The sequence below is a fragment of the Chanodichthys erythropterus genome, chromosome 11 (assembly GCF_024489055.1).
Source record: "Chanodichthys erythropterus isolate Z2021 chromosome 11, ASM2448905v1, whole genome shotgun sequence".
Classification (NCBI taxonomy): Eukaryota; Metazoa; Chordata; class Actinopteri; order Cypriniformes; family Xenocyprididae; genus Chanodichthys; species Chanodichthys erythropterus.
In genome coordinates this window covers 2,164,532-2,185,493 of record NC_090231.1, presented here as the reverse complement: position 1 = coordinate 2,185,493, position 20,962 = coordinate 2,164,532, and the positions used below count along the sequence as shown (strand labels likewise).

Genomic DNA, 20,962 nt, shown 5'->3' with positions numbered 1-20,962 from the left:
ACGTTTGGCCGGCCAGCGAACGCTGTTAACGGCGGGTGGGCGGGGCTTCGGTTCTGAGGGAAATTCCACTGTTGCGGTTCGTGTTTTGGTTAAGAAATTACTTTTTTCTTTTGACGGATATTTTCTTCATCTTCCGAGAATTCAACTGAGTACACTGATCTCAAACCATGCCGCTGTTCTTTCAAGATAGAAGTATGTGAGAATATATTTTAAACAAAATTAAGCTAAATTGTGCATATTTAATGGGAAAAGATGAGGTAAGAGGAAAAATTTTATTTCATGAAGGTTTTTGCGTTCTCTTAGAAGTTTTACGAGTGCTAAAAATTTTCTCAGGCAACGCAAATGTTGTGGAAGAGAAAGCAGAAACATTGAAAAACAATTGTAAATTCCATGGAAACCCATTCCCGCCATTTGGGAAAAAAAAAAAAAAAAACATGCTTTTGTATCATAATGACATACAAAGTCAGAATTATGACATAAGTCATATTTATGAGATCGTACTTTTCATTATGATGACATAATTACAACTAAGTATGTCATCATTTTGACTTTTGATATAATAAAGATTTACTAAAGCATTTTCCCTTATGTGGCTGAAATGGGCTTCCATAAAATGACCCCTTATTAAATAGAAATTTAAAAATTAATTATTTTTTTGTTTAAGTGTCACATTTTAAGACCATGTTCTACTCAATCACATGGATGGTTAAAATTTAAAAACAACAAACAGCATTTTTTTTTATAAAACATTTTATATACAGTTTTCACATTAATTAAACATACAAAAGTTCAAATACATAATAACAAATATTAATAAATAAGTGCATAAGTGAAAGAAAATACATGTATTCAATATAAAACTAAACTCAAAACCTTGGAAATTTATAGAATTTACAATTTACACTATTAAAAAAAAATAACCATTATGGTAAGCTTCAAAAAGAAAAAGAAAAACTTGAAAAAGAACAATAAAATGGTTAACTTTACTATTCCTTCATATTTAAAAGTACTTGAGTTAAATCTAAGTTGCTAATAAGTTCATGTAGGGCCACCACTAACATTCACAGTATTGTAACTCAATCTCACAGCGCTTTGTTGACGCAAATTCACGTTTCAAGCGTTCGGTTGCAGTGGTCAGTGTTATCAGGACTTCAGCATTTGCTCTGTGTTGATGAAGAACGTGGTAAGTTGACCTTTGCCCTTAACGTTGACCACTCCTCTCTGAGTGACACTATAGCCCAGCATTTGAGCCACCTGTGCCGTTTCCTCCGTCACCTGAGAAGACAACAAACATGATTCTGGGAAGTCGTGTTTATGACGTCAGGTATGTTCAAGTATTACAATGCTATCATATTTTGTATTTTAATTTTATTGTAAATAAAAAGTAAGAAAAGTATAAAAGAATGGCTGTTTTCTAATATTTTTCTTAGTAAAAACTGTATAGGATCACTAGTGACCCAGGGAATGTAATAGTGTAAGTAGGCTAACATTTTATCTGCACAACAATAATTGAATCGCTAATGACTCAATTAACATTTATTCCTCTAGGTGGCAGTGTCTGATACACAATGATGATGTGATTGCTCAGCGATTTACTGCAGAGCAACTATCTTATAGCAGTCATTAGTGTTATGGTGGATCTGGTGAAGAAGCTGTCAGCGATTTTGAAGATGTTGAAAATAATAGTTTTGAGAATATGGTTGAGCTCACAAATATAAGCCAGATACTGAATATACTGGGAAATGAGCACTAACGAGGACAGTGATGATGGAAGAAAAGCATCTGCTCAAATTGAGCCCTTTGAGTTCTAAAAGGTAACGAAATATGCTTTATTTTATTTATTTACTTTATAGAGATCCATTCGTATTGGGTCGCTAAAGGCTCGAATATGTAATAAGGATTGGCATTCAAGGGTTAAATTACAACAAGACAGATTTATATGTTGATATTCTGAAACCTGTATTTTGTCCAGGACTCCAGTGCTGTCCATCCTGCTGGCCACATTAACCGTGTTTCCCCAGATGTCATACTGCGGTTTGTGAGCGCCGATGACGCCTGCGATCACGGGGCCGTGGTTTATCCCTGAACAAAACACAACGCCAATCTGTGACTCACATTGAGAACAATCAACCATTTCACCAGTCAAAAGTTTGTAATAATTAGGATTTTAGCAGCAAATCAGCATATTAGAATGATTTCTGAAGGATCATGTGACATTGTTACCGATCCTCAGTTTGAAGCTGTTGAATGAGTGCATGTTGATGTTTTCCAGCCTGGCCATCAGAGCTATGGCGAAGTCCAGCATGCAGCGGATGTGACTGTATGACTTGTCACAGGCCTATAGATGGACAAACTGATGAAAACTCGCATCTGGCCACATATTTACATATTCAAAACATGCCCTTTGCAACACATGCATGCACGTATATGCTCGCAGCTTACTAGTTGTTCCTCTGTTTTTGCAGGATTGGTCAGTCCGGCAGCCGCCATGTAGGTGCTGCCGATGGTCTTGATCTTCTCAACCGCACTGAATTTTGGCTTGTTAAGGAGCTGTGAGAGAAGAACAGATTATGAGACAGGTGGGTTGAAGAGATAAACAGATAAACAGGCATCAGATGGACATCCACCTCGTCAAAGTCTGAAATGATCTCGTTCAGGAAGCGAAGACACTCCAGTCCGTTGTTGTTGACGCTGCTCTCGTTGTAAAACTCTTTGTAGAACTGCGGCACGGATGCAAATATGACGCACACACACTCACACGACTTACTGTACAAGTCCTGAAACACACACACACAACCACAAACAGTTACATCATAGATTTTTATTTTTAAATGAAAGCATTTATTGAACATTTAGACAAAATATGAAAGAAAAAAGTTTGCATATGTGTGTTTTTTGTTGAGTATCATATTTCATACATCAGGCTTTTATGGCTCATATAGTCTGATAAAGTGAAAATATGGAGGAAAAATACAGCTCAATTTTATTCAGAGGCAAAAATATACAATTTGGTACAGATGCTGATATTTATATGGACAGAAAGTGATGAAATTCTGATGCTTGTAATGTAAATCAATGAAGTCTCTGCAGATATTGATATAAAATGCATATAAATATCAATATCTGACAATAATATGTCTTAGTAGGATAATATTTAAATGCTTTATGATCAAAGCTCTGTAACTCTGTTTCAAAACAGAATGCAAATGCAATACAATGATAATTGAGAGATGAACAAATAAACCTTCCTCAAAAGCCTGATGATCTTATTTGGTACTCGTGATTTTTCTCATAAATGATGTCTGGATAATCAGGTAAATCTGCTTTAGTCCAGTCAAAATATTACTAACAATATCAAAGTTATTCTTACGTTTACTTTAAAATCAGTGCAGATTTCACAGAAGAAAGTAGGATGTTTGTACAATTATACCAAAAGACTTTTACTTGATAAAAAAGCCTAAACTATCAATCTGATGACTGAGGGACTATAGTAGATTGTGTGCGACGGCAAGGATTTGATTAGACATTCATGTATTAAATATGATATAGTATTTTTTATGGGGTTAACATCCGTCCACTCAGGGGTTAATATCAGGTGTAAATGGGCTGTGTTGCCTCTAGTGGGCAGCAGTGGAGCACAATGACTTCAACTGTGAGTGTGTTACCTGGTTTGGGACGTCCTTGCCGATGAAGAAGTCTGTGACGTGTCCGGGCAGCAGATTCTGCAGGAGGAGTCTGTTGACATTCTTGGTCGTCTCCATTTCCTCCGTCTCTTTTTTGAAACATTTCTCTAGCAGGAACTCTGTCCGAGAGCCCAACTCATCCTGAATCACATTCAATTATACATACTCATTTATACATACATGAGCAGGGGTATTATAGTCAACTGAAGCTGATATCATAAAAACTTTAGATAAAATAAACTAACTGAAATAGGTAAAAAATTAAGTTTGTTTTCATTTAGATAAATTTACATAAATTTAGTTTAAACTCATATACTAAAATAACTATTATTTCTATAATAATATGACAAAAACTACTCAGTTTAGAGAAGCAGATAGCCATTTGTAGTGGATTACTTTTATAAAACGTATAACCAAATACGTGCACACACACGTACACACACTCTCTTACCTGTCGCACAAGAATAAGGGAAGTCAAGTAGAAAATGACCAGCCAAATGCCGGACATGATCTTGGGCTCCTTAAGAACACCCGGTCTAAAACATACACAAATATCACAATAAATAATAATTCTACCCAATTTATTAAAATTGTGCAACAATCACAGTTTAGAGTTATAATGCAAAATAACTATACAAACAGTATCTGAACCTGGACTGTAAAACACACTCAATATTGACTCCGTTTTCCTTCTTATTTCATGTTCCTTCTCGTATTATGAATGATTCATCAGTGACATTATAATAAAGAAAATATGTTTGTCTTCATAATCTTTATTAATATCCTGACATCACTAATACTTCATATTTTTCAACCGCCTGTAATAAAGAGAGACTTTACACCTCATGAATAAATTAAGTCGCACCTAAATATTTCTCATTGAGTATTCGATTTCACTCTGAAATGCGTCACGTTCCATTTCTTGATGACTATACAACTGAATGTAACACGAAATTAATACATAATCAGCGGCCAATTTCAAAACATTGTAAACTACTGTAAGTTCATGATTAAATGCATTTATTCTAACTATACATGTCACTATTTGTCATTAGTACAGTTGGTATTATTACAATAGTACTATTTCTGTCTTAATTATAATTAATCAAAAATAATAATTATTGTAGTTTATATCATTATTAAAATTATACAGCATAATAATAATTATAATATAAAATTTTGTAATATTTAATAATGTATTAAAACAACAACAGCACAATTAAACTAAAATTGAAATCATTGTAAATTGTTATAATTTTTTTTTTTAATTCACATTAATTTTTTTTTTATTTTACAATACAGTACAGTGTGTTTGTCTCTTACGTGCTGTTGGTGCTGTAGAGCTGTTTGACGTAGCAGTCGGATCGTGGCGCATATACGTGCAGGAAGAGCGCCAGATAAACCACCACCGCCAGCGTCAGGAGGAAGACTTTAACAGACACGCACACGCGCACGAACACAATCACGCCCAGCATCGCCAACAGACAGCAATACAGATAGTACTGCAAAGACAAGAGAGAGTTAGAATATTCCTACACACATTAACATATCATCAATATAACATCAACACTCATGTACATTATTATATCTATTGATCATTTATAATAGTAAAGCTTACCGGGACAGTGTAGAGATTGAGATTGTTCAATTCGGTTACATTGTGGGAAACATTTAAGCAGTTATCGCCTGGTATAAAAACCTACGAAACAAACAAACAAGCTAAAGAGGCTGTACAGACAGACATAAAAAGGCAGTAGATAATTTGTGTGTGCATGTGCTGACGTTTATTTTCTTTTAATAAGCAATAAATATGTGTTGTTAAGTCTGATTGTCACACCAAGTTGAACAACAAGAAATTAAGCTGTAATTCTTTAGTGAAGTTCAAAACAAATGAGGTATATTTTGATAAACTAATTGATAAAAAATATTTAACTAATACATATCACTATACTTCCTCATTTGATTGATTACATTAAGAATTGCAAACGATTTTTGTTTTCTTAAATTGTATGTTTATAAATGCAATGAGGCATTATCTAATTAAATATGCACTAATTTGCAATCATTTCCAGAACATAAATCTGAACATTGGATAAAGCCAGATTCAAAATTCTTGTTTGATTTTATTGACACATTAGAGTTAAAGGTTTTTACTGAAGGGATTTCGGATTTCTCTTTTTATCACTCCATAAATCAGAAAATACTGTCAACAGACCAAAAAAAAAAAAACATTCTCACCATGTTTTTAGGAATAAAATGTTCTATAAATCAGGTTGAACGGTATATGAACAAACCCCACAGTAAAAACCTTCAGAATATAGATATGAATAAAACTCTAAATTTTGGTGTATGTAAGTTTTACTGAAGTCTAGAAAAAATGAATTTAAAGATATGTACGGTAACTGAAATCTAGAGACGCAAATAGATAAAATGCAATAAAATAAACACTAAAATGTGTATTTTGGAGGTTTATCCTTCCACTAGTCTAAAATGAAACACATAGAAGCAAAATAGACCAAAACTGGCCAGTGCATGAAAAAACAATGGTTTTGCCTGTAGTGTTAAATTATTAAGTTTTCACACATGTGATTCTATTGTAAATAAATTCATTACAAACATCATTATTGCAGTGTAAAGATGGTTGCTTTGACTCTTTTGTCTTGTGTCTTGTGCAGGTATTTCTCACTTTGTTGACTCACTATGTTCAGCACTGCCATGAGCAGCGTGATGAGCAGACACAGAATCACCAGCAGCAGCCGCAGCGCCGCCCTGGTGGCCACACTTTCAAACAGCGACGGCACCCAACGGATGCTGGGGGGAAACTTAGAGCTCCAGCGCTGACACACACACACACACATTGAAATTTTAAAAAAGCCCAAAAGTTTACATACTTAATTAACAATAAATGTTTCATAAAAAGCCACATTGGTCAACCTCTAATCTGAATTTTCTCAAAATACACACATATATAAGACATTTAGTCATACCTTCAGGAATCTAGTGAAGACCACCAGCACAATCAGTATTTGCACAGGGAAAGTGGCACCATACGACACCGCAAGCGCAAAGTTTCTGTACATACACAAAGAGAACAAGAGATTCCTGTTGTGTGTTCATGCAAGAAAACTTTTCTTGACTTGAGGAAATAAATTACAGGCTTCTGCAATCTGACCCTCGCCAAAAATAAGTGATCAGAAATCTGCCATTCTGGATCAAGACAGGTCCCAAATTATGTTATTTTTTGGAATATATTTAACAAGAAGAAATGTAATGAATGGCGAATTGATTGCAAGGTGAAAAGTGTACCTTGTCAGCTGAACACCTAGAGCTAAAATATTATCTTGTCTTCCGAGATTTAAAGTTTAATCATTTAAAATTATAATAATTCATTCATTCATTCATTCATTCATTCACATTTCAATAATCTAACAACACATTCACATGTACACGGTTCTCTTTATTTAAATTTTACATTTTAGTTTGATTTAAAATGTAACATTTTTAATATTTAATTTAACATAATTTTATTTTATTTTATTTTATGTACTATTAGCTTTTTATTAACTCCCAAACCCGAGTTTGGGAAACCCTGCTGTAGAATAACATAAACTGGTAAATCGTTCACAATAAGGAACATGTGTTAAAGTAAACAGAATGATAATAATTTACTGGAAAATAAATTTCACTATGTACGACACTCACTTTTGCGAGGTCAACATCTGAACCACAAACACAGAGATGAAGATGAAGGCCAAACATCCGACAGAGTGATGAAGGCCCTGGACTTCACTCAACGAATACTGACACACAAACACAGACGGTTAGAAAATAAGAGTGCATGGAAAAACGACAACATGCTTTTAAATATAAAAAAATATTCACACCTCTTTCTCCAGCTGAATATTATTAAAGAATAACGTCACCCAGTTCAGCTTCGCTCTTCTCCTGAACAATGAAAAGAATTGTTTATGATTGATTCCCTGTAAAGATCAAATATAAGTGAATCCTTCGCTTACCTTTCGTTTTCCAGAGGGTCTAACGAGTCTGTCAGTCCATTTTCCAGAACTTGTGATGATCTGAGAACACAAACAAAAATTAAGCATTCTCAAAATTGAGTATTAAAAAGAGTCAAATTTATGTAGTTCATTATGTTAAGTGAAACCATTAATGTGAACTCTGATCTCCTATTTGAGCTCTAATTTAGCTGAACGTTGGTACCTGGTCCAAACCTATTAATTATGTTAACCAGTCGCAAACTACTTTCATATCCCTGAAACAAATGAATAAACCTTTTATTTTCACCTGTGAGTGTTCACCTCCGAGAGATCCTGTTGATGAGAAAGTAAACGGATGTCCAGAATTAATATGTGCCGTTGAACTTATACAAAGTGACTGAGTGTAAATGGACAATGATAATGATTGACACTGACTCTAGCTGGCTGTGGTTGGTTGATGCCGCTTTCAGCAGTGGGCGGAGCTGCGAGCGAAGCCTCTGGTTGGTTGAGTCCATAAAAGGGTTTGACAGTTTTCCAGGACTGCAGGTACTGCGACATCCGCACCGACGCCCGGAGCTTGTGCCGGTCTGTGAGTCTGTTGTTCACCTTCAGCTCATTAGTCTGAGAGACACACGCAGAACAAAAACAATCACGCTCTTTTCTTTTATGTTGAAAGAAATATAGTTTTACTTATCAAAGATGTGTTAAATTAAACACAAGTGACAGTAAAGACATTTATAATGTCTATTTCTATTTCAAATAAATGCTGTTCTTTTGAACTTTCTATTCATCAAAGAATCATGAAAAATAAAATGTACTCTAAAATGATGAATTAATGAGAACCTTCCAGAATCTTTTATTTTAAATTATTTATTTATTAATGGAAGTAATCATTAATGTCAACATACAAGAGATTTATTTTAATTGTAGTATACTTGGAAAGTCAAAAATACTGCTACTTCAGTAGTAAGTCACTACTATTGTTTGTAAACCATTAGTTAGTAGTCATTCAGTCATTTTTTAAACTCTAGTAACTAGGGATGTAAAAAAAAAAAAAATTTCACAATAAATTTCCCAGTGTTAAATTAACACAGTGTTCATATGAGAACCACCAGCAGGGTGTTAAAGTAACACTGAAGCAGTGTTAGAGTTAATTAGATACTTAAGTGATTAATTTTGTGATGATTGTTTAATTATTGAAGACACCTGATGATAATGAGCAGAATGACTGGAGGAAAGAGAAACACAAGAACTAAAACTGACTATTGTGACATTCTTCACTCCCAAATGCATCCTGGGAGCCACGATAGTATAAAACTCATGACTCCCAGCATGAAGTTTGTCACCATTGTTGAGATTCATATACTTATTCTATCTGTCTGTGTGTATCTAAAAAAAATCCCAAAATGTATTTTAAAATCAAAATTCAGAATGTCAGATCTGTACCAAGAAAAAATTTGGTTGGTGAAAATATATCAATTAGGGCTGTCAAAATAACATGTTAATTTCGATTAATTAATCTGAGAAAAAATAGCGCGTTAAAAAAAATTCAGCAGATTAATCCATTCAACCTGGAGCCGTTCTAGCCACCATTCGACTGTAAAATGAAGGAGGGAGATGACTGCTGTGCTGATGGACAGAACGAGCAGAGCTCCTCCCTCATGCGCGCGAGAAAGTAAGCACCGTCTTTGCACTCTCTCTACCTCACACATAATAATCTTAATCAACTGACACGATGCTAAAAGTTTGTAAGACCGAATCCATGTTTCACGAGGCGCATTCAGAGAATGTTTTTCCTGAATAACCGCTGGGTGTGAATAGTGCTCAAAAGAACGTCACCTCATCTTCTCTGACAGGCGCTCTGCACGTGCAGCTGACATAAACCACACCTTCAGTAAACAAATAGAAAATCCTATCCAGTGGTGAAGTGTCTTCTGTGTTGAGAAATCTTTTGCGATATCCTAATAACAGTCGCAATTCGCACGCAACGCGTCAACATCCGCTAATATCCAATTCGCGACCTAATGACTCATTTGAACAGATTCATTTTAATGAATCATGACAACAACTGATCTGTCCACATGGTCTATAATGAATCATTTACTTGAACAACTCTGAAATGAGAACATAAGTGTGCTTACCCCATTTAGCAAGAGTGATTAGTAAAATTAGCCTTAATAATCCACAATATTTTCAGGTTATTTAAATGACAATGTGTAGTAAATTAGGCCAACCTATAAAATCAGTTAGTTTAGACTGGAGTGAGGTGAAACCAGAACAAAGCAAGCTGTCGTTAGCTGGTGCATTCAATTGGATATGGTGGAACATTATATTATTAGTTAATATAACTTCTAAATGCTACTTTTTAATACCTTTCAGGTTTAGCAAAAAAAACATCTTCTCTTATAAAGCTATAAAATCACTTTTTTTTTGCAAAGAGGGCAAGAAAGAATTACAGTGAGAATGACGGGTACTTTATTGTCAGTATCGGGCAGATCACGTGGGTAGGGCACTTTACTGTTTGTGTGGATGACCATGTCTGTCACCACCGAAGACCATTTTTGACCCAGGAAAAACCCTGCATTGATTAATCTGAATTGAAATATTTAATACTTTCACAGCAAAAAATATGTATGTAATTAATCTAGATAAATTAATCACAGAGTATGTAATTAATTAGATTAAATTTTTTAATCGATTGACAGCCCTAATATCAATATCAAATAACTACTTTTGATCAGTTATGAGATCAATCAATCACTTTTCTTTACAATTATTGAAATTTTATGATCTGATCATATTTGTTTCTAGCTTCCATTGCAACAAATTATGTGTTTTAGCAAAAACTGTTACAAAAACCACAGACATAAAAAGTTAAGTCCCCAATAAAGGAAACACCGATCACCATAATGCCGACGACATGTTAAATAAACATCAACATCTAAACATCTGTCAATTATTAAAAGGAACTGTAGCCAAATGGCAGAAATAAAGCCAGTTTGGTTTGTAATAAGAGAGATTTGATATAGTACTTTAGTACTAACTCAATACTAAAGCTAGCAGACCATTGGTTAATAGTCATTCGGTTAGTAAGCAAACAATCCATCAAGTAACCAACAGATAATTTATCCATAGAGTCAAAAATCATTATTGATAATCACCTCTGATGTTGTACTCCACTGTTCTGTATTAGGATCAATGACCAGGAATGTTCTCCTTCCCTTCAAACTGGAATTCCGACTTCCGCCGTCTCCATCCTCTACCTGGTATTTCCCACCCAGATGACCCAGCGTCTCCTCAGTGATGTGGACTCTCCTGTGAGGGACGATTGCGCACCATAATCATCACTGATATTACTAGGACAATCAGGAGTGAGAGGAAAAGGGTAAATGTGTGATAGATACCCAGGCACTCCTCCAGACTCCATCTGATTGGCTAGAGTCACGTCATCTGACCAGACGTCATACTGCCACTTCTGAAGGCCGATCACGCCGCACAGGACGTTACCCGTGTGCACGCCGACACGCATGTTGATGTTCACGTCCGTCGCCTCCCTCAGCTTACTGCAAGGGTCAAAGGTCAAATAATCTCACTTTTCACAAATAACTCAAATAAAATAAAAAAATCTTATTTTATGTCAGGTAGTTGCTTGGGCAAACACTGGTTTTTGGACCATACTGCGTTCGGGACTCACTTTATGGCGGTGCACATGTCCAGGCCCATCTGAACGCAGTTGCGCGCGTGATGAGGGATCGCGTCAGGAAGACCCGACACACAGTAATAACAGTCGCCCAGGATTTTTATACGCAAACAGTCATTCTTCTGCAGAGAACGAGAGGGAAATCAGAGAAGAGTCAAACACAAGAGAAAATCCAGTGACGGAGATCTCCTCACCTTGGCGATGTCGTCGAACCTGCCGAAGAGTTTATTGAGAACGGCGACGAGCTCCTCAGGTGTGCAGGTGCTGGACAGGTGCGTGAAGCCCACGATGTCGGCATACAGGATACTGCAGAATTATATCCGTGTGTGTTCGATTAAAGCTTTTTTATTCACAGGAATTATTTTTATTCACATATGGTTTTGATCACTTACTGTAGTTGATTATAAAATTAATAACAACATAAATTAAAAAAATCAAATAAATAAAAACGTTAATAAAAACAAACAATTTGATAATAATAGTAAAACTAAAAGTAACACTTTATAATAACACACACTAAGAAGCATTAATAAATACTTAATTACTTATAAAGCATTAATAGATATTAGTAAGCAGTTTATACAGCTATAAATGGTTTATTCTTGATTTATAAGCATGTCTATAATGTGTTTAATAATTGTATTTTTCTTTTTATGCCTCGTAAAGCTTTAATAAATGAGATTTAAAGGTTCAGTGATCTTCTGCACTGCTGTTCTCTAATGTTTTAAAGTTAGTACTGATGTAGTTTTGACACTAGGAATATGTTAATAAAGCATTTATTAACACACTAATTAACTAATTCTATATGTCTAAATAATAAGATGCATAAATGTATTTGCATTTAAATTTTTTATTAATCATTTACTTACAATTCCTAAATGATCTTATGAACCGCTGACAACTCCTAAATTACTGATTTGTGAATAATGTAATACATAATTTAGAAATGATAAATTTATCATTAATAAAGTATGAAATTACAATTATTAAACTTATTATAGATATGCTTATAAATCAAGAACAAAGCATTTATAGATGTATTTATAAACGCTTACTAATATCTATTAATGCTTTATAAATGATGAATTGACTATTTATAATATAATATTTTATATTTTATTTGGTAATACTTATAATTTTATTTAGTAACACTTTATAATAACTCAGCTTAACTAATGCTTCCTAGCGTGAGTTATTATAAAGTGTTACCAAATAAAATATTATTATTATCAGTAATAAAAAAGTAATGAAAATACAAACACAACAAGATTATTGAAATTTTAACTAAAGTTAAAATAAAAATAATACAATATAAAAATAAAGTAATTAAAAATTTAAAAAAATTAAAATATTAAATAAAAACTATAATAGTATCTCAGTTACAAAATAACAGTGAAACATGTGATTTTTGGATTGTACTGCATACTCATTAAAAGCATTAATTATTCCAGTCTTTTGATTTGTAGTGTGTGTGTGTGTGTGTGTGTGTGTGTGTGTGTCTAGAAATGAGCCAAAAATTAGACACAACTTCCCTTCCCAGTCATCCTCAAAGACACAAATGATTCCCAAACTGAGTTAATAAAGTTTGTCTTTCATTGAGGAATTGAGTTTTGTGAACTCAAAATGTTTAGCTTCATATAAACACAACAGAAGTCTATGATACGTCCTCATTTACATAAAGTATTGTGTGATTGTGTGTCGTCCCACCTGACGTCTTTGTGCTGTCGGATGTAAAGACTGTGGAAATTGGGTCGATTCTCCTCGGCGGAACATTTAGCAGACAGACGCTTGACGATTTCGGTCTTCAGCTCCATGGCGATGTATCGAGGCAGGACGGACAGCAGGAGATGCTCCTGAACACACGGGTGAACCGTAAAACTGCTTAAAGACTTTCTTATCAAGAAAGCAAACATGTCACAAGAGACTATTAAGTTTAATTTAATTAAACTGCCATGTGATATAATTCATTAGTCTAAACATAGGCTTTTTACTATGGAAACTTGTTTCCACCATGGAATAAAAAATAAAAATTACTTTTTTTATTAAAATTGTGAGATATAAACTCACAATTGCAAAAAAAAAAAATTACAAAAAAATTGCACTTTACTTACTTTAGTGCCCGCTCAGTTTTTCAGCTGCATTGTTTCCAGAAATGTTTTTTCCATTCATTTCTCCCATAGGGATTTCAAAAAAGTCTTTGTGATAAGAAAAGAACTAAACCAATCAACTACATGGAAAATAATAACACTGCAAACTTTGATTTGAAGCAAAAAAGTATGTGAAAAAATCGAACAAAGTTACAAGACCATGAACTACCATCCCATGAAGCACTGTGAATGACTTAATCGAATTTATTGCAAAATATGCATATATATATATATATAATATATACAAATATTTAAGTATTTTGAGAGTGTAGGGAGATCGACTTGATTGCATCATTCGCAATGTTTCTTGGGAGTGGGTGGGGCTAACAAAATTTTTGCTTTGTTTAACTTGTTTCGACTCTCTGATTGGTCGGATTATCTGCACAGCATCATGGGTAATGTAGTTTTTCACCACAAACTCCACTGTTAAACATGATTATTTATAAAAAAAAAAAAATAAAAAAAAAGGTGAAATAACACAGAATGATGTCTTTATACGTCATCGTTAAAAATCAATTTCCCGATGGAGAAAATTAATGGAGTTTTTACTTCCGGAATGGACTGTTGCGCTCTATTACCTTTTTTATTTTTTATTCCGTGGCAGAAACAAGCTTCCATAGTTTACATAGTTTAAAAATGGTTTATGATAAAAATAATAACAAAATTAATTTAAAATGTCAAAAATAAAATCAAATACAAAACTTAATAAAAACTAAATAAAAAAATGGACAATAATAAAAACGATTATTAAGTGTTATTATTATTATTACGTGTGTTAACTTAGCAACATGCTCTCTGTGAACTCAAAGTTACTTGAACGTTTCAAATCACACATATGTGACTCTGTACCTGATCGCGTTTCTGTTTGGCCTGGGTGGAGCGGTTTTTGCTGAAATCTTCTCGTTTCCTGCTGGACTTTCTGTGAGCGTGCTCAGTGTGCCACAGGTGAAACACGCCCACACAGTTGACACACATGAACAGCACTGCATTCGCCACCAACTGAGACACACAGAAGGAGGTTTTGAATACGTGTGGTGACAGCAAAATCAGCCGGTGGCCTCCGCTGCACAGGTTTTGCATATAACATTTCCTCTGACCGCCATGAAGCGTTCAGGTGAGTGTGTGAGTGTTACCTGCACAGCGAGATCATGTGTCTCTGGGCTGGTGACGGACACATATGCACTGATGACGACGATGTGACAAACACTCGCTCCGATGCCAAGGCTCAGAGCCCATGAGAGCCGGAGAGGAAGAACCGTATAAACGGACAATGACAGTAAGAGGAAGAACGCGACCTAAAGAAGAAAAACAGGCCAAAATCTGTATTTTTCAGATATACAGAGGGGTTATTGTTATTAACTAACTATTAAAACTAAAACCACAAAAAGGTATTTTTGTTACTTGAAATATATTAAAAAAATGAAATAAAAATGAATAAAACTACATAGACATAGACAATATAAAAAGACAACAAAATTACTAAAACTTTAAAATTAATATTTAAAAATGTATTTAAAATATTAATAACAACAGATATTAATAAACTACTAAAAATGGCAAAACACAACAAAATACTACAGTTTTAACTCAAATTATAATATAAATAGAATATATATAAATAAAAACGAATTAAGATATTAATGAAAACTACTGTATATAAATATTAAAACACAAAAACTAATAAAAATGACAAAAAACTAAAGATTTTAACTGAATCAGAAAATATAGCAGAAAATATCTAAATAAAACTAATTTAGGATATTAATAAAAACTATAAAGACATTAAAAAAATTAAAACTAATATTAAATTACAAAAGAGCTACAATTTTAACTAAAATTGAAATAAAAACAAAATCAAAAAACTAATTTAAAATATTAATAAAAACCATGTAAACAAAACAAAAACTAATAATAATTACAAAACGCACAACAAATTGACGACAATTTTAACAAATTAAAATGGAAAATATATAAATAAAAACGAATTAAAAACTATATAGACATTGAAAAGCTAAAAAGAAAAAAATGACAAATATATATATATATATATATATATATTTATATATATATATATATATATATATATAGACTAAAAAAACTAATAAAAATTACAAAAAGCACACAACAAAATTACTAAAACTTTAATTAAAGTTAAAATGATTTACATAAAGCATGTATAGTGTGCAAGTCATATGAACAACTTCTGGTCCTTTTGCTTGACTGTCCTGTTACTATTTTGTAACCTAAAATAAATAATAAGTGTACATCTTCTGATGTATTAAACATTATCAGTGTCACAGACAGAAAGCACTGACCTGCTCCCAGGCGGTGACGACGCCTCCGGTGAAGATGAACACGAAGGCCACGATGAAGAGCAGAGACCAGATGAAGAGCGCGAGTGGCGTTTCTCCCCGCCGAACCACCGGCAAACACGGCAGACACACCAGCAGAGACACGCAGACACATACCACCACACACACCACTGCGAACGCCGCCACATGAGCGCTGAGGCTCTGAACGAGTGAGAGAAACACACATTTGACAAAAACACACACCTGCTGGAAATACTTCTGTTAAAGGGTTAGTTCCCCCCAAAATTTAAATTATCCCATGATTTACTCACCCTCAAGCCATCCTAGGCGTATATGACTTTCATCTTTCAGCCGAACACAGTCAGAGATATCTTTATTCAAATAATATCGTGGCTCTTCCAAGCTTTATAATGGGAGTGAATGGGGGTTGAGATTTTGAAGCCCAAAAAAGTGCATCCATCCATCATAAAAATAATCCACACGGCTCCAGGGGGTTAATAAAGGCCTTCTGAAGCAAAGTGATGGGTTTTTATAAGAAAAACATCCATTTTTATAACTTTATAAACTAGAATCACTGGTTTCCGTCAATATCCGTCCGTGACTCGAGTTCCAGCAGAAGAGTGACCTGTTACCCGCCAATATAAACTCGCAATTGAGTTATAAAGTCAGAATTGTGGGATATAAAATCGCAACTGCAAGGAAAAAGTTTAGATCCCGCAATTCTTTATAACTTTATAACTCAAAATTTCAAGTTTTTAGAACTCGACTTGCGGACGAAAGCCAGTGATTCTAGTTCATAAAGTTAGAAATATGGATATTTAGACAAATATGGATATTTAGACAAATATCCAGTTAGAAATATGGATATTTGTCTTACAAAAACCCATCGCTTCTCTTCATAAGGCCTTTATTAACCCTCTGGAGATTTTGAAGGCCAAAAAAGTGCATCCATCCATCATAAAAATAATCCACACGGCTCCAAAGGCCTTCTGAAGCGAAGCGATGTGTTTTTGTACGACAAATATCCATATTTCTAACTGGATATTTGTCTAAATATCCATATTTGTCTAAATATCCATATTTCTTACTTTATAAACTAGATTCACTGGCTTTCAAGTCGCGTTCCAGTGGAAGAGTGACCTCTGACCCGACAATATAAACTCGCAATTTTGAGTTATAAAGTGTGAATTGCGGGATCTAAAGTCACAATTGCAAGAAAAAAGTTTAGATCCCGCAATTCACACTTTATAACTCAAAATTGCGAGTTTATATTGTCGGGTCAGAGGTCACTCTTCCACTGGAACGCGACTTGAAAGCCAGTGAATCTAGTTTATAAAGTTAGAAATATGGATATTTAGACAAATATGGATATTTAGACAAATATCCAGTTAGAAATATGGATATTTGTCTTACAAAAACACATTGCTTCGCTTCAGAAGGCCTTTATTAACCCTCTGGAGCTGTGTGGATTATTTTTATGATGAATGGATGCACTTTTTTGGGCTTCAAAATCTCGCCTCCCATTCACTAACATTATAAAGCTTGGAAGAGCCAGAATATTTTAAATATAACTCCGATTGTGTTCGGTTGAAAGATGAAAGTTATATTCACTTAGTATGGCTTGTGTATAAGTAAATTATGGGGTAATTTTCATTTTAACACTTTAATCAATCGGCCGGCTCTTACCCTGCCGGTGGAGGGGATGATGATGATGATGGTCACGCAGAAGAGAATAGCCAGCACTAGACCAGACACCATGAGCGGCGTCTCCTCCAGACAGCGCAGAAACACCATCCGCACCACGTGGAAACAGCAGCACGCGTCTCCGCAGCACTTCCGACGGGATCTGTGGGGTTCATCGTCTGGAGAAGCCACTAGGAACTGCTGAGAGCTATGAGAAAACTCTACAGTGGCATTGGAAGTCCTGGAGGTCTCGGATATGGTTGCCAAACTGACTCTCCTGTCAGCGACGTCAGGTTCGGTCCAGTCTGAGATGTTTTGAAAAGTGCTTTTGCTATGTGCGTTTGTGGGGATTTCCTCATTCGGATTGTGAGCGTTGGGAGAGTTGCTGAGACGGTTCTCATCCCTGCACGACGTGCGAGGTTTCAGGGGTTCGGGGACGTTCTCGAGCTTGGCCACACCCACTTCGATGTAAGTCTTCGCGTTGTCCAGCATTACAGTTGATGCTTTTATTTGTGCTTCTATTAACGCAGCAAGACACCAAGTGCCTGATTATTTCTTCATTGCGCACACTCAATACATAGAAATAAATAATGTCTGCATCTGCTAACAAACAAGGGGGTAAAACTTACATCGTCCAAATCAAATCAGGGTTTGAGAGCAGATGGCAGTTGTTTCCCAGATTAATGTTTTCAGAGGTTTTCAAAAGGTACTTGTAGGTCTCTTGAAGTGAATCCATGTAGGGAAGCTCCGATCATCTGTGTGAAGAGTTGCAGATTTGTTAGCCATTAGATCTGCGCTTGAAGAACACAATGATAAAGAAGATCATTAGGTCAAACCGCTGACACTTCAAATCAATAAACAGAGTAATGGGATTCAACAGTCTAATTGAGATCTAAAAAAAAACTATTTGTTAGTCTTCAATTTTCACTAAACGTTTTATCTTAAAATATTTTAGTGTTTGACAAGCTACAGTAAATGTTTTCTTTCTTTTTTACCCGACTCTTTGCTGTTGTCAAAAGTGGAAATCAGTGGGGGTCACAAAAGTTAAAAAATGTGTACAGCCTTTCCAAAACACATCAGTGATTTAAAATTTTGCATGCATATTGATGAGTCTTAATAAAATATATCCACCAAATTTCAAGAAGAAATAAATAATTTAACTAGAGTTTCAGGCAGTTAAAAATCGAGCTGTGGTCAGATTGACCTAAATATTTTTATGTTCAAAATTAGCTGCACAGACACAAAACTACTACTTGTAGTGAGGTGCAAATAATAAGTATAAATAGAATCCATCATTATTTGTACTTGTGTAAGTACTCTGTATTGCTATGTGTACCTTTTTGTTATGTCTGGTTCTCAAACCCATGTGAGGTTAAAATGGGTTTCTTACACTTTTTTCAGTGCTGCAACAGTCTAGTAATTGAAATCCAAAAACAAAACAAAACAAATACTAAACATCTTTTGACAATTTTTGTTTGATGGTAAAAAACTCAAATAGATGAAGAAACGGTGAACTTTCTTTGGGTGATTCAGAAGACCAGTCTTTGGTTTTGAGTAAACTTTGAGTATTATTATTATTATTATTTTTTTATCTTCAAATATTTTAGGTTTTCTTTTTTCCAAGTGTTAATTTTTGTCAAATTGCATGAAAACCAATGGAGAAAACACAATTTTTTTGCTGCATCAGAGATTTGTAGAAGTAAAGAAAATGTACAGCCTTTCCAAAACACATCAGTAATTCAAAATTTCTCATGCACATTCATGAGCCTAAATCAGATACACCAATCAGGCATAACATTATGAGCACCTTCCTTTTTCAAGAAGAGTATCTCAGGCAGTAGAAACTTCAAATAGAGGTCAAATTGAACCCAACACAACAGGAGGCTTTAAAAGAACCATTTTTCTTATTCTGAAGAATATTTTAGTAATCTGAAGAGCCTTTTGTGCAGTTTCTCTCTCTCTCTCTCTTACACACACACCCTCATCAACAACACTAAAGAACCTTTATTTATAAGAGTGTGATAGAAATGTCTTTGTGCTCGTTTTACGTCACTAAAAAAACAGCTGTATGTGACGACAGGCTGTGGAGAGGACAGGTTTACAGTGAAATACAATGAGAAACATGCCCTTTCACAGCCAAATCAGATCAGGACAAGAGTCTCAGATAAACTTCAACACCTTTGTATTTCTTAATGTTTATACCTTGAACGCACTGTATGTTATTTAAAGTGTCAGATGACATGAACTGCAAACGGTCAAACACACAAAACACATGCAAATACACTCATTTCCCTAAAGTACTGAGAGCCAGAGGAGTATTTATAGTGTGTACCTTGAACACAACAAGCAAACCCAAAACTACATATGTCACATTCAAAGTGAATTTAAGTGAACAGGATTAACTGGATACAGCGAATATTTGTTGCACACACACCTGTTTAACCAAATGTCTGTTGCATAAAGCAGAAACACCAGATCACACACACACACACACACACACACACACACACTGCATTGATTCTCTTCCATTATAAACAGTTCACGGTTTCCACAAAAATATGACTGTTTTCAACATTGATAATAATCATAAATGTTTCAAATCATAATATCAGAATGATTTCTGAAGGATCACGTGACACTGAAGACTGGAGTAATGATGCTGAAAATCACAGGAATAAATTACACTTTACTATATATTCACATAGAAAACAGCTGATTTACATTATAAAAATATTTCAAATTTTTTCTGTATTTTTGATCAAAATAATGCAGCCTTGGTGAGCAGAAGAGACTCTTTCAAATACATTTATCTGAAAAACAAATCTTACTTTATCCTGTAATTTTCCTTCTCAACTAAATTGATCATGTTTAAGGATTTATTTTATTTTATTTTATTAAATGCTGATTAAGAAAATTATGTTTTTACACAAAATCCCTCTGACCCTCAGTGAGAGCTACAAACAGTGAGTGTGTCTCTCTCTGATCTGGGATCAGATGACTTCTCTTTTGAAACAGTGAGTCACAAAAAGTCACAAAGCCTCTCACAAAACTGTATGAGTCAATGATTAACAAAGGGCTGCATTTACCATTATTATTATCACTGAATCAATTCTTACCTACACACATCGCATTAAAAGAAAGCTCCGGCCGGGGCTTGTCCAGACCTCCCTAGAAACGGTAAATTGTAGGTAGGTTTCGTCCTGGTGTGTATTCACTGCACTTCTACAACTCTCTGATGCAGCCAAAGAATGAGGTGAAATAAAACCCTGAACCGAAATGATCACAAGACCGACACAAACACGATTCAAGTAGGAATAAGAGTGAGAAAAGAGGAAATAACGTATTACCTATGAAAGTTTCTTTGTGACAAACGTTGTTGTCTCTGTTTCGCTCTGGATCTGTCTTTGACTGCATTCATTTGCATATCTGGCATTTTCATATG

The 20,962-nt window shown here is 34.6% G+C and overlaps 1 protein-coding gene across 2 annotated transcripts; it reads right to left on the bottom strand.

Annotated features, from left to right (window-relative positions):
• Positions 1–7: 7 nt before the first annotated feature.
• On the bottom strand, positions 8–20,923 carry LOC137030554 (adenylate cyclase type 4-like). 2 transcript variants are annotated; one of them, XM_067400939.1, is made up of 28 exons: positions 20,868–20,923; positions 20,637–20,752; positions 18,150–18,275; positions 17,524–18,038; positions 15,841–16,038; positions 14,659–14,820; positions 14,375–14,524; positions 13,086–13,231; positions 11,573–11,684; positions 11,373–11,500; positions 11,083–11,241; positions 10,840–10,993; positions 8,114–8,299; positions 7,986–8,011; positions 7,700–7,759; positions 7,568–7,628; positions 7,386–7,483; positions 6,671–6,755; positions 6,383–6,520; positions 5,302–5,382; positions 5,007–5,185; positions 4,135–4,219; positions 3,666–3,824; positions 2,628–2,777; positions 2,443–2,550; positions 2,224–2,338; positions 1,958–2,082; positions 8–1,275 (listed from the first exon to the last, which is right to left on the bottom strand). In XM_067400939.1, exons 4-28 carry the CDS (start codon positions 18,010–18,012, stop codon positions 1,144–1,146), a joined length of 3,486 nt encoding a protein of 1,161 aa, XP_067257040.1. In that variant the 5' UTR covers positions 18,013–18,038; positions 18,150–18,275; positions 20,637–20,752; positions 20,868–20,923; the 3' UTR covers positions 8–1,143. The 2 variants fall into 2 exon arrangements, with proteins under 2 accessions (XP_067257040.1, XP_067257041.1); XM_067400940.1 differs by lacking the exon at positions 20,637–20,752 and having other exon boundaries at positions 20,868–20,917.
• Between the last annotated feature and the right edge of the window lie 39 nt (positions 20,924–20,962).